A 13,544-nucleotide genomic window follows, 5' to 3' on the forward strand; every position below is an offset into this window, starting at 1 on the left:
GCATTCTACAGAGACAGCTCTCACTAAGATCTCGAATGACCTTTTACGGGCCAAGGCTAATGGCCTTTACTCTGTTCTCATCCTTCTTGATTTGTCTGCAGCCTTTGACACCGTTTATCACAGCCTTCTAGTTGATATACTCTCTGACCTTGGGTTCTCAGACTCTGTTCTCCACTGGTTTAGATCTTATTTGTCAGACAGATCTTTTGCAGTGGTCACAGGTAGTCAGACTTCATCCTCCATTTCCTTATCTGTTGGAGTTCTCCAGGGCTCTGTTCTGGGTCCCCTTCTGTTTTCTCTCTACACACTGTCCTTAGGTAAACTCATTAGCTCTTTTGGTTTTTCCTACCATCTGTATGCCGATGACACCCAGTTGTATCTTTCCACCCCTGACCTTTCTCCAAGGCTTGAACAGCAAGTTTCGTCTTGTCTCACAGCTGTCTTGCAGTGGATGCGCCATCGGCGTTTGAAGCTCAACATGTCCAAGACGGAGCTTCTTGTCTTTCCTCCTAAGTCCACCCTTCAACACTCCTTTTCTGTCTCTGTGGACAACATTTCTATTCAACCAGTTCAGCAAGCCCGCAGTCTTGGTTTTATCTTTGATTCTTCTCTGTCGTGTATCCCTCAGATCCAGACCACAGCCAAGGCTTGTAGATTCTTTTTATACAACATTGCCAAAATCTGATCATATCTCTCCACCTCTACTGCCAAGATCCTGGTCCATGCCCTAGTGGTCTCACAACTTGATTACTGTAACATCCTCCTGGCTGGGCTTCCTCTTTCTCACCTCCGTCCTTTAATTTCTGTCCACCACTCTGACCATATCTCTCCTTTGTTGGCATCCCTTCACTGGCTCCCCCTCCCTTTCCGTATTCAGTACAAGCTTCTGCTGGCGACATTTAAAGCCCTCCATGGGCTGGCCCCCCCATCAGACCTTTCTCCTCACCTTCCCACTAGGGCCCTCCATTCACGTAGTCAAAGTCGGCTGTCCCAGCCCAAGATTTCCTCTGCCCCCATCTAGGATTCGCCCCTTTTCACTTGCTGCCCCTCACTCCTGGAACCTTCTTCCCTCGCGAGCAAGGGCCATCACTTCTTTAACCAGCTTCAAAACGGAGTTGAAGACCATCCTGTTCAGAGAAGCGTTCCCAGACATTGTGTGATTGTCACTTGCTATCTGATGTTCTTTTTGTTGCCTGTTTTATTGAACCATTTCCTGTATTGCTATGTGTTTTATTTGTATTATCCTATCATTTCTTAGACTGTACGCCATAGGCAGGTTTACTCTTTCATATTTGTTGTTTTTATGTACAGCACTGTGCAAATCTACAGCGCTATATAAATAATAATAATAATAATAATAATAATAATAATAATAATTTGAGGTTGAACCAGTTGTATTTTTAATGCATACTTGCTTCTGCAGCAAGATTCTTTGACTACTAAACTCTATACAATCAGTGGGTATACAACAACACCATCTAATGTCTAGGTAAAGTAACTGCAAAAGCACAGACAAGCTTTTAAACTATGTATATTTACACTCAAGTTATAAAATGTGGTAACAGAAATTCTAGTCTTTCACTAAAATTAAAAGGTTTTTTTCTATTCTTTTTTACTTTAATGGACATATATCATGTATTCTGCTTACACATGACAGAGTTTCAGCCTTCTTGTCTGGAGTTTGCTGATCTGTGAAGTAGCACTATGAGAAACTATCACCAGAAAGAAAAACTGGCCTTTTCCTAACCATGTATAAGTGACAGTGTTTATACAAATAACTTTTACAATAATAGATGGGATAGATTTCTTCTTACCTTTAAAACTTCAAAATAGTGAAGGCAGTGGTAAACAGGAACTAGAAGTAGCCTTGGTAAAACATACTGAACAGCTTCTTTAAAACCATCTCCTATAGACTGGAAATATAAAAATTGTTTCAATCTTATGAACAACACTTATTGCAACAACATCTCCAGTGTTCATTGTACTACTTCACATACCTGCAAATAGAATGCTGCCCCAGGTTTTGATAGCTGGCTAAGAAAATGGTCATGAAAGCCTGTTCGTAAAATATCTTGAGTATATGATTCATAAGGATCAAATGCGAGTTCCTAAACAAAGAATTACAGAATATTTTAGTAGACTCAAACATTAGAATGATAGAATCATAGAGCTGGAAGAAACCACAAGGGCCATCCAGCCAACCCTTAGCCATGCAGGAAATCTCAATCAAAGCATCCCTGACAGATGGCCACCCAGCCTCTGTTTAAAGACCTCCAAGGAAGGAGACTCCACTACACTCCGAGGGAGTGTGTTCCACTGTTGAACAGCCCTTACTGTCAGGAAGGTCCTCCTAATGTTGAGGTGGAATCTCTTTTCTTGGAGCTTGCATCCATTGTTCCGGGTCCTGTTCTCTGGAGCAGCAGAAAACAAGCTTGCTCCCTCCTCAATATCACATCCCTTCAAATATTTAAACAGGGCTATCATATCAGCTCTTAACCTTCTCTTCTCCAGGCTAAACATCCCCAGCTCCTCATAGGACATGGTTTCCAGACCCTTCACCATTTTACTCGTCTCCTTTGGACACGCCCCTGTTTCTCAATGTCCTTTTTGAATTGTGGTGCCCAGAACTGGACACAATATTCCAGGTGGGATCTGACCAAAGCAGAATAGAGTGGCACTATTACTTCCCTTGACATTATTTTAAAGTTGCAAATATAAGACTCACATATAAATCCAAGTATTTCACTGGGAAACCTGTACACTGCAATGAAACTTTCCCCTTCAACCAACTATAGACACCCAAGAGTTTAGTTCCAATGTCATGAACTTAAACCAACAAAGCAGGACTTGTAGCCTCAACAATATACTGCAATCTCCCCTTCCTCATCCACTTTCTTTTATTTTTCCCCCCCATCCAGTTTCCAATGATATCTAGAATGAGAAACTGGTATTTACCATGAGGAGTCATGCTGGGATAGCTAGGATAAGTGATCCACAATCTAAGGCTTTGAGACTAACTGCAACATTTGCTGGCACTTGGGGAAATAACCCAATTTTGTGAATTGCTTGTCCATGCCACCTAGAGAATGAAACTATAGCAGAGACTTTCATACTACTGATAGTTCCAACTACAATAAATCCAATGAAGCTTAAGTATGGGGCTTACCATTCAAGAGTAAGTGTAGAAATGAACCCACTTTAAAGAGAAATGGAAGTATACAAATCCAAGTTATATTCTCAAACCTAAAAATTAGGACTTGGAGGCTCAAATTCAAGTTATCTACTGAGGAAAAGTATCAGGAAACCAGAAGTGGTTACTTTGCAATGTCACAAACAGAAACACTCTTGGAGTGAAGTTCTGAATGTCAACATTTTGATTAGTATTTACAAGGCTGATTTAAACCGGGATGGGTAGATTTGGATCTATTAACAGATCTCTGGATGATCTGCAGCAGTTCACCAGGAGATGCTAATTCTTAATTAATTCCCCACCAAAATTATACTGTAGAAATCAAGGATGCTTAGGGTAGCCAGAAGTGGGTTTTTATGTTGAAGGCCCTTAACAATGCAATCAATGACCCTCAAATCTATGGAATGCTATTCTATGTCTTTTGGCTCAAGCTTGAGTTGGGGAATCTAATAAAAAACAAATCAAATGCTTCAAGTCTGAAAGCTATTTACTCCTGACTTAAAACATTTAACTATGGCCTGTTACAGACTGCCAAAATAAAGCTGCTTTGGGTCTCTTTGGAGGTATGCTATTTAAATGATGCATGGGACCAGAGGTTGCGCCAAAGCCACATTCCATTCCTAAGCACTGGAGTGCAGCTTTGGTGCAGCTTCCAGAGTCTTAGGATGCACGCATCATTTAAATAGCATAGTGATCATAGGAACGGCAGTATATAAATAAAATTTCAATCAATCAATTTAAACAGCATACCTCCAAAGAGACCCGAAGCAGCTTTATTTTGGCAGTCTGTAACAAGCCTATGGCTATTATCCAAGACCAGGAGTTTTAGCCAGTTGGCGGAATTATCAGTTAAGTTTGCCATTAAACAATTCTGACTACTAACAGTTGGCTGGAGGTAATTTCAAGACTGATGAAGGTAAGCATACTGAAACTTAAACTGAGACAAGATTGGGGTATTGTGGATGAGAAAACTGATCAGCCTGAATGAAGATCTGTGATCTATTTTGGATGAGACTGCATTCCCTATGAGGTTAAATGTTTGGAATTCTCCTGGACTTGAACTGTGTATGGAAGTATAACTAGAATTGGTGACTGGGAATGAATCTTCCCCATGTAAACTGGTATACCAGCTATGATATTATCTAGCAAGACCAAGCCTTGCCTCAGTTAGTGCTGCACTGGTCATATCTAGACTAAATTACAATACGGGAATCTACTAGGGGCTCTCTGCAAAGATGGTTTGGCAACCTCCGTTGGTAGAGAACACAGTTGTTGGATGGTGCTAGGCAGTCAGAATATTTAACATCAATCCTGTACTTGTTGTTTTCGTTACCACTGCATTGCTAAGTCCAGTGGTTTATCTGAAAGATCAAGCAAACTTAATGTCTGGGATCTATTTATTGAATGTTCCATTCCATTTCTCCCCATTATCTGACACAAGAGTGGATAAGGAAGAGATTGGCTGTTCTTGCCAGAGATGGGCACAAAACTACACCCTCTTTCCTCCACTTTGCTGCTTCCTTATAGGGAAGGTTGAGAGAGAAATGTTTCAGCTTTTGGCAATACACAACCTTCCAAAACCAGATTAATGGATCTTCAGGAGAATTTGGTTTCTGAACCAGTCTATTTGTAAGAAATCCTGCTTTGGACATCCCTTGAATCTGTCCATATCAGTCTTATTCCTTTTGGTATCCATATCTGGTGTATACTTTCACTTGCAACAAATAGCTAGCCAATGTTAATATCACTCCACTAATTGGTTCCACTGTCTGTCTGATTTTACTATTTAAAAATTCATTAAAAATACAGTGGACCCTTGTTATACGCTCGGGTTTGGTTTCAAGATCCCCCATGGATAACAAAATCAGTGTATGCTCAAGTCCCATTAACTATAATGACATAGCAAAATGGTGTCCCTTATAAAAAAAATGGAAAATCAAGTTTTGATATTTGAAATTTTTACTTTTTTTGGAACATTTTCAAACCATGGATGCTTCAATCTGTGTATAAACAATCTGTGTATAAGAAGGGCCGACTGTACAACCAAAATCATCCTTCTTTAACGTAAGCCAACAATATTCAGTCTCAGTTTTGGGGCATCAGACAAAAATTTCCACCTTCTTCTTTGTGAGGGCTTTGGAGACACTTCAAGAATACTATCATACCCTCCCCTGGCGTTTTATTTTCTTCAGGCTAAGCATATTTAGTTCTTGAGCCCTTTCTAATTTGTCTATATTCTATATATAAAGTGTGGTGTGCAGAACTAGACACAGATGTAATATGAAATGATGATAATGGCTGAGAAGGGAAAGAAGGAAGGTACACTGGAGAGGAACAAAGATCAGAACCATTACAACTGTGTACTGGAATTCTGCTATGTTTTATATAATAAGACTTTGGGAAGAAACACAGATTTTCCAACAATCATCTGCTATATAAAAAGTAACTATCCTTATAGTTCAAGCAGTGCAATCTTTCAGTCAATAGAAAATCCTGTTAATAAAGCATCAGATATTTGATTTATATGCATGATAACTATTTATGTAAACTACAAAAGCATGGGGAAAATGCCTATAATTACTGCAACATACCTCAGCTAAATCTTCAAAACAGCTTCCTACTAAAGGATGGGGACTGCCTTCATCTGTCATTTCTACTGTGTCTTCAATATGGCCCAACAGTTTCACACTAAGCTCATGAATATCTGATATGCGGCTGAATATATTTTCAACATCCTGCAAAAATGAATGGATTGATAATTAATAAATGTAGATGGGATTTAAGATCAACACAAAATTATAATAATTACTGCTAGTCAGAATGTATTACAGAAGATTAAAGTTTGCATACTTCATGAAGAGTCTAGGAAATAATACTGAAGCATCACATATAATAAACTTTAATTGTCAGTGTTCATAGAATCGTAGAGTCGGAAGAGACCACAAGGGCCATCCAGTCCAACCCCTGCCATGCAGGAAATCTCAATCAAAGCATCCCCGACAGATGGCCATCCAGCCTCTGTTTAAAGACCCCTAAGGAAGGAGACTCCACTACCCTCCGAGGGAGTGTGTTCCACTGTTGAACAGCCCTTACTGTCAGGAAGTTCTTCCTAATGTTGAGGTGGAATCTCTTTTCCTGGAGCTTGCATCCATTGCTCCGTATCCTAGTCTCTGGAGAAGCAGAAAACAAGCTTGCTCCCTCCTCAATATGATATCCCTTCAAATATTTAAACAGGGCTATCATATCATCTCTTAACCTTCTCTTCTCCAGGCTAAACATCCCCAGCTCCCTAATGTGTTCCTCATAGGGCATGGCCTCCAGAGCCTTCACCATTTTAGTTGCTCTCCTTTGGACACGCTCCAGTTTCTCAATGTCCTTTTTGAACTGTGGTGCCCAGAACTGGACACAGTATTCCAGGTGGGGTCTGACCAGAGCAGAGGAGAGTGGGACTATTACTTCCCGTGATCTAGACACTATACTTCTATTGATGCAGCCTAAATTCGCATTGGCCTTTTTAGCTGCCGCGTCGCACTGTTGACTCATGTTCAACTTGTGGTCTACTTGGACTCCCAGATCCCTTTCACATGTAGTTTCATTCAGCCAGGTGCCCCCCATCCTATATCTGTGCATTTTATTTTTCTGCCCTAAGTGCAGTATCTTACATTTCTCTGTGTTGAAATTCAATTTTTTAGCTTTGGCCCAGCTTTCTAATCTATTCTGGTAATTTTGAATCTTGATACTGTCCTCTGGGGTATTAGCTACTCCTCCTAATTTGGTGTCATCTGCAAATTTGATGAGTATGCCCCCAATTCTGTCATCCAAGTCATTGATAAAGATGTTGAGTACCACTGGCCCCAGGACAGAGCCCTGTGGGACCCTAATGGTCACTTCTCTCCAGGATGAAAAGGAGCCATTGCTGAGAACAGTTGCCTTGTCTAGTCCACATTTTACAAGCTTGTTTGCAAGAATGTCATGGGAAACCTTGTCAAAGGCCTTACTGAAATCAAGATATACTATATCCACAGCATTCTCTTCATCTACCAAGCTGGTAATTTTATCAAAGAAAGAGATCAGATTTGTCTGGCATGACTTGTTTCTCTGAAACCCATGTTGACTTTTTGTGATTATAGCATTGCCTTCTAGATGTTCACAGACTCTCTGTTTAATGAGCTGCTCTAGAATCTTTCCTAATACTGATGTCAGACTAACTGGACGATAATTGTTGGGATCCTCTTTTTTTGAAGATGGGGACAACGTTTGCCCTCCTCCAGTCTGCTGGGACTTCTCCTGTTCTCCAGGAGTTTTCAAAGATTATTGCCAATGGCTCAGATATTACATTTGCCAATTCTTTTAATACCCTTGGATGTAGTTCATCTGGTCCTCGAGACTTGCCTTCAAGTTTGTTTCCAACTTAAAATGACCCTTAAGTGACCCTATCACAGGTTATCTGAGGCTGAGAGTGTGTGACTTGCCCAAGGTCTCACAGTGGGTTTCTATGGCCCAGCTGGGATTTGAAGCCTGGTCTCCAGAGCTGTAGCTCAGACCACTACAGCATGCAACATTTACAGTTGCCCCTCCATTTGTGTGCACTTTAGATCTGCAATCCTCACTTACTCACGAGGAGCAAAGGAGAGGGTTAAAATGGGGCATCCCCCCATTCACGCCTATGGGGCATGAATATCTGTGAGTTTTTGTTTTTGCTTGGGGGGGTCCGGAACAGAGGTAACACTTCACAAAGTAGATTCTCTGTATGTCAAGAGTTTTGTCTTTTCATTGATATACCATATTTACCTCACAATACCAGAATACAGGCGTATCTCAGTTAACAAAGCCTCTGAGAAAGAAGCTTCTTTTTACAAAATCTTTTAATGCTTGCCCAGCCCCCCCCCCCCCTTTCTTCCTTGTCCTCTGTCTACCTAGGGGTTTTTTATAGCAATATCAGCATTTGAAAGGATTGTGAAAGAAGGCTGGAGAAACACAAACCTCCAGTGTTGGGCTGCAGAAACATTTTTATAGTAACCAATGCAATAAGACTTGAGTAAAAAAATATCGAGATTCTACTCTAGCTGATACTAAAGTAACCATGTGTGTCTCCTTACAACAGTCAAGATAAATAGCAGCTACCTTTCAAATCCATTATTGTACATGCATATGTTTGGCTACCAAAACAGAAATTATTAGAAAAGTGGACACTGATGAAAGAAAAATATCATCCCTGAATGCCATTTGGAAGAATCCTTGAACTGGTCTTTAGATGATTCCAGCTGTTTTTGTTTACTCATGTAATGCTTACCTGACCTGGGTGTTTAATTTTATGTGTGTATCTTTATGGTTCTGAATAGTCTGCTAAACAAAAAAGCTGCTCCTTTTTTGTGATATAGGAACCTATCCTTATTCTTTCCATGTTATTTCTGCCTCTCGTACAAAATTTTCTGTTAGAGAAGTAATTCCCAAGAATATATCTGCTTTATTAACTGAGGTATATGTGTATTTTGACTGTATGAATGGCCACGTAGATACTAAATTATGAAAAGCTACACATTTTAGGTAAACATTAGAAAATTCAGAATAATCAAATTTTTATTTTGTTTACTTTTAGCTCAGCAATACTGACATTAGTTAATTTTAAAATACTTTGTTATCAGTATTCATATGCTTTGAAACAGAAGAAACCTAGACAATATTTGCTTAATACAATTGCTTAGATACAAATATGTATTTTAATATTGTTATAGTTGTGGATCCTTATATTATTAACTGGACATAAAGTGTCCTCATATGATCCCATTCAGCTAGCAAGGCCTTTAACTCTCAGCAGATCTGTTCAGCTTGTAAATTGGTGTCAAAAAAATACAATGATGCAACTACAATAAAATATACAAGGTCAGAAAAAGTGGACTGGAAGAAAATTTACACTTCCTTTCAGTGGAAAGATGTTGCCTGCCAAGGTAATTGTGCAATGATAGCAGGGGCTCCCTCCTTGCTGGAACAAAGAAAAAGGATAATATTTAGATGATGGCTCCAAGTTTCCTACAAACTTTACTGCCTGTAAATGAGAGTCATTGGGAGAGGGCTTAAGCCTTACTTAAAGCTTAAGCGTACTTAAGGCACAGAGAGGCTGACAGACTCATTGGCCATTTTTGGATGTTGTAACAAGCTGGAATTGAAAACAGTTTTGTGTGCTGGGGCATGCTGGCCAATCACTCCAAAGAAACCATGAACTTTGTTTCCAAGTATAAGGAAAGTGTAAAATACTTACATGACCTGAAAACAGCTTTTGATTGGTAATAAAAGGTTCTCTGAACACTTTTATTATGAGATTTAGCTCCCTTATGTATTGTCGAACTTCTGCCATGAATGACTTCACAATATCATAATATGTTTGTTCTCCTGAAGCGGAGGGCTCTTCATCTGATAATGTCAGTGTGCTGATATCTTCTACATCCTGATGGAACATATCCATTAACACCTGTGGAAGAAAGAGAATTAATTTTGGGATCATAGAACCAAAGTTAAACAGGCACTGGAGAAAAAAATTGGAACAGGATTATCCTTAAAATTAGCTTATTATGGCATGGATAATGAAAAACAAAGCTTCCGGAAAACTAGCAGTTACATGCCCCAAATTGGGTTGTTGGATCTACCCACAGAGCCAGTAGAAATATCTACGATTGTATCAAGAAAGGGGACAGGAAAATCAGAAAATCTTGCATCTTCTACAGAGCACAGTAAAAATCCATGTATAATTTTGCTGAACAATCAGAGATTCGCTCTAAGTATTACCGTATATAGCCGACTATAAGTCAACTTCATGTATAAGTCAAGGGAAGGATTTGGGGCCAAAATTATGAATTTTGCAGTGACCCATGGGTAAGTCAAGGATAAAACTTCAAGGCTCCTCCAGTGTGTGTATGTGTGCAGCTCTAATTGAAGTTTTTTGTCTTAGGGTTTCAACTTTAGTCTCAGCCTTCATCCTCCAAACAGCAGCAGCTGGTGGCTGGAGAGTGACTGTTTGTTTAACAGCAATTAATCAACCAGGATTCTTTCTGCTTGACTCAAGGGAAAAAGAAACTGTCTCCCAACTGCATGGAGAAATCTGAAAGAGCTGCTATCCCATTATCATACTGACCCGTAAATAAGTCAACCTGAAATTTTGGGATCAATTTTTGGGCATAAACTTTTAGACTTATAGAAGAGTATATATGGTAAATTGTGAGAAGGGAGTTGCATAGGATATATTGGCAGTTTACAGACCGCCCTTTTGGGGCAGCCGTTTCCGCCCCTTTCCCCACCAGATCGGAGCTCAGCTGCCTCTGAGGCCCCAATCCGCCACTTTCCGCAGCCTGGAAAGGGGTGTCCTTGGGGCTTCAGGCCCCAAGGACACCCGACAGCGGCGGGGATGAAGAGAAAGGGGCCACTTGGCCCCTTTCTCAGTTGTGTTGCTGGCACAGCCGTGTAAAGGCTGCACCAGCGACACAAACCTGGAAGGAGCTCCATTTCAGAGCACCAAGACATCACTTCCACAACGCTCCATTTGGAGGTGACGCGGTCATGACGTCCCAATGGCGGCGCCCATGTAGATTGGGCACCGCCATTTTGTACTTACTAGGGTTAGGGCGTCCAGAAAGGACGCCCTTTCCTAACCCTAGTACGTACCTAGTACGTACTTTTTGCCTGTCTGTAATGGGCCATTGATTGTCATTTAAAGACCCATATAAGAAAATACGGTCAGAAGTAAAGAAATACATATAAAGATAGAAAATATATTAGATAGGTGAAATATAAAGATTTTCAAATTTGTGTAACTTTAGAATCTTGTGACAATATGCTTGAGGATTTACTCACAGAAATTGGTTAAACAATCAATGTTAGAGACCCTTTCTCCCTTTCTCGAACCTACTACAGCAACAGTTCTCAACCTGGGGGTCGAACAGTCCTTTCACAGGGGTCGCTTAAGACCATCAGAAAACACATATTATGACATAGCAACAAAAATAATTTTATGGCTGGGTGTCACCACAACATGAGGAACTGTATTAAAAGGTCACGAAATTAGGAAGGTTGAGAACCACTGTAGTAGAGGGTAAAGAGAGCCTCGGAAACAGGCTTAAGAAATGGTGCAGAGGGTCCCTGCACAAGTCAACCCCCTCCTTCCATTCACAAAAATCTCCACTAAGCTAAAGCCCCTTCTGCTTCTAATTGTAGAAGGGATTTAATAAATGCAGTGAAATATATAGTAAATGAAAATATAAATTCTACCCACCTTATCAGCACACATTGCCACTTTGATGTCTTGTTTCGTAATTTCATCATGTCTTATATTTCTTACATAGTTCCCAACCAACTTTAAGATATCTGCTGAAATGTATTCTAATACTGCTACTATGTAAAGAGATACTTGGTGGTCAACTTTATAACCGAGAACTTCCTGAAAATAAAAGATAATTCAGTAACTTTAAGCTAAACAGATACATACCTAAGAAATGTGTATTTCTAAATATATTTTACACAAACCCATTTAATCAGGTGTCAAATAATAAACTCATTTACTAGATAGCATGTGACAGGACTGGGAGTAGCACTGAGTTAAAGCAGCAGAAACATCAGATTTTTAATTACACAACATAATTTCACTATATTTCTTGATAGTTAAGTTGCATAAACTATTTATTGCTGTTGTTGTTGTGTGCCTTCAAGTTATTTCTGACTTACGGCAACCTTAAGGCCATTATAATAGGGTTTTCTGAAACTATGAGTGTGGTGACTTGCCCACAGTCACCCAGTAGGTTTCCAGGGCTGAGCTCCCCTGATCTGCAGCATTGTAGCCTGGAAAATTCTGCTGCAGCAATCCGTGGAATGTTAGATTTAGCCCCAAGGTGCTTGCTTGCACTCAAGAATGTATGTATTCTTCACTTCTAAGTAAAGCTGGTCACTAAAAATAGATGCATAAGAACCTGAAATATTTTTTCTAGGCCTAGCTTCTGTTGTAGAACAGCTCTTACTAGCTGGACTCTGAGTCGGAAAATTTACTTATCACAATGAGCATCCCTCCTGTTACAAATATTACACATCTTCTCCTGAGATTAAAAAAAAAAAAAAAGATCCTTGCAGTCATACTGGAGGCCACATATTTTGCCTGGTCACCAAAAAGCTAAAATTTGACAAATACAGTTGGACTCAGTGCTAGTTAGGATGACAGGCTGCTTGGATGAGGTCTCAACTGATGTGAAGATTTGAAGATAAAATTCAGACAGAGCTTAAGAAATCAGTTTCTTTATAAAAGTTGAACAAGTATTGAAGAACAAGCATCACTAATTCTGCACCATCTTATATGCTACATTAATAATACTTACTTTTAATAATGGGTGAATCTTTTCTACTGGAAGAAATAATGGGTTTCTTCGCTTCTTCTTTTCAATTGCAGACTGAGCATCGGCTATCGCCCACTTATCAATAGGATGGGGAAAACTCTTTTGCACACGATCCTGTTAACACAAAAATCAGGAACTACAGCTAAGTATGCATCCAATAAATAAATAAAATTCATCTGACATATGCTAAGTAATTGAAAAGAGTTTTATTTTATTCACTACCCTCATAAAGAACAGTGAGTTCCAAGGTAGCTAAGAGAATACAGTAAGATCAATCAACATAAAATCAATAATAAAAGAATAAAAATGAGAAAGATAAAACTATTCAATCACAAGCTAATTTTTTTACTAGAATCAACAATCAAATCCCATGCTAATAAACATGTTTTCATCTGGCATCTCAAAAAACATAAACAAACAAGCAAAAAGCATACATTGGCAAAGGCAAATATCTCTGAGGAAGGCATTCCAGAGTGTGGAGGCCACCACAGAAAGTATTTCCTTCATAATATCATAGCTGTTTTCTTATCAAACACCTTCATCCAGTAATGCTCAGGCAAACTAATAAGGGAGGAGGTGCTCCTTAAGGTACTTGGGTCAAATGCCATGAATTGTTTTAAAGCAGATATGGGCAAAATACAGCCCTGGAACCCTATGGAGCCATCTGCTCCTTCTCTTCTTGCAGCCTTGGCTCCACTTTCTGATCAATAAAATTTTCTTCCTGGTAAACATCCCTTTGTTATTTAATATTTTAAAATATCTATTTTTCCCCAGATCAAATAATAATAATAATAATAATAATAATAATAATAATAATAATAATAAATTTTATTTATATACCGCTTTTCCACAGAGCAAAGCGGTTAACAAAATACAAAACAAAACAGGAGAAATATATTAACGAATATTCGCTAATAAGTCAGCCTTTACCTTAACTGAATACAATAAGTTAAAACAACCCACACTGACAATAAATAAATTTC

The 13,544-nt window shown here is 39.3% G+C and overlaps 1 protein-coding gene across 4 annotated transcripts in view; it reads right to left on the minus strand.

Annotated features, from left to right (window-relative positions):
* The window catches only part of SOS1 (SOS Ras/Rac guanine nucleotide exchange factor 1), a 78,545-nt gene that overhangs the window by 49,372 nt on the left and 15,629 nt on the right, over positions 1-13,544 (minus strand). For all 4 annotated transcript variants that reach the window (XR_006101754.1, XR_006101757.1, XR_006101749.1 and 1 more), the window contains exons 3-8: positions 12,544-12,675; positions 11,454-11,618; positions 9,450-9,659; positions 5,782-5,925; positions 1,998-2,108; positions 1,815-1,913 (exon numbers count right to left, since the gene is read on the minus strand). Coding sequence is in view for 1 of the 4 variants with exons in the window: in XM_042447920.1 (XP_042303854.1) it covers positions 1,815-1,913; positions 1,998-2,108; positions 5,782-5,925; positions 9,450-9,659; positions 11,454-11,618; positions 12,544-12,675 (861 nt within the window). In the remaining 3 variants the exon portion in view is untranslated. The remainder of the gene's footprint in view (positions 1-1,814; positions 1,914-1,997; positions 2,109-5,781; positions 5,926-9,449; positions 9,660-11,453; positions 11,619-12,543; positions 12,676-13,544) is intronic.

Source organism: Sceloporus undulatus, chromosome 1, assembly GCF_019175285.1.
Source record: "Sceloporus undulatus isolate JIND9_A2432 ecotype Alabama chromosome 1, SceUnd_v1.1, whole genome shotgun sequence".
Taxonomy (NCBI): Eukaryota; Metazoa; Chordata; class Lepidosauria; order Squamata; family Phrynosomatidae; genus Sceloporus; species Sceloporus undulatus.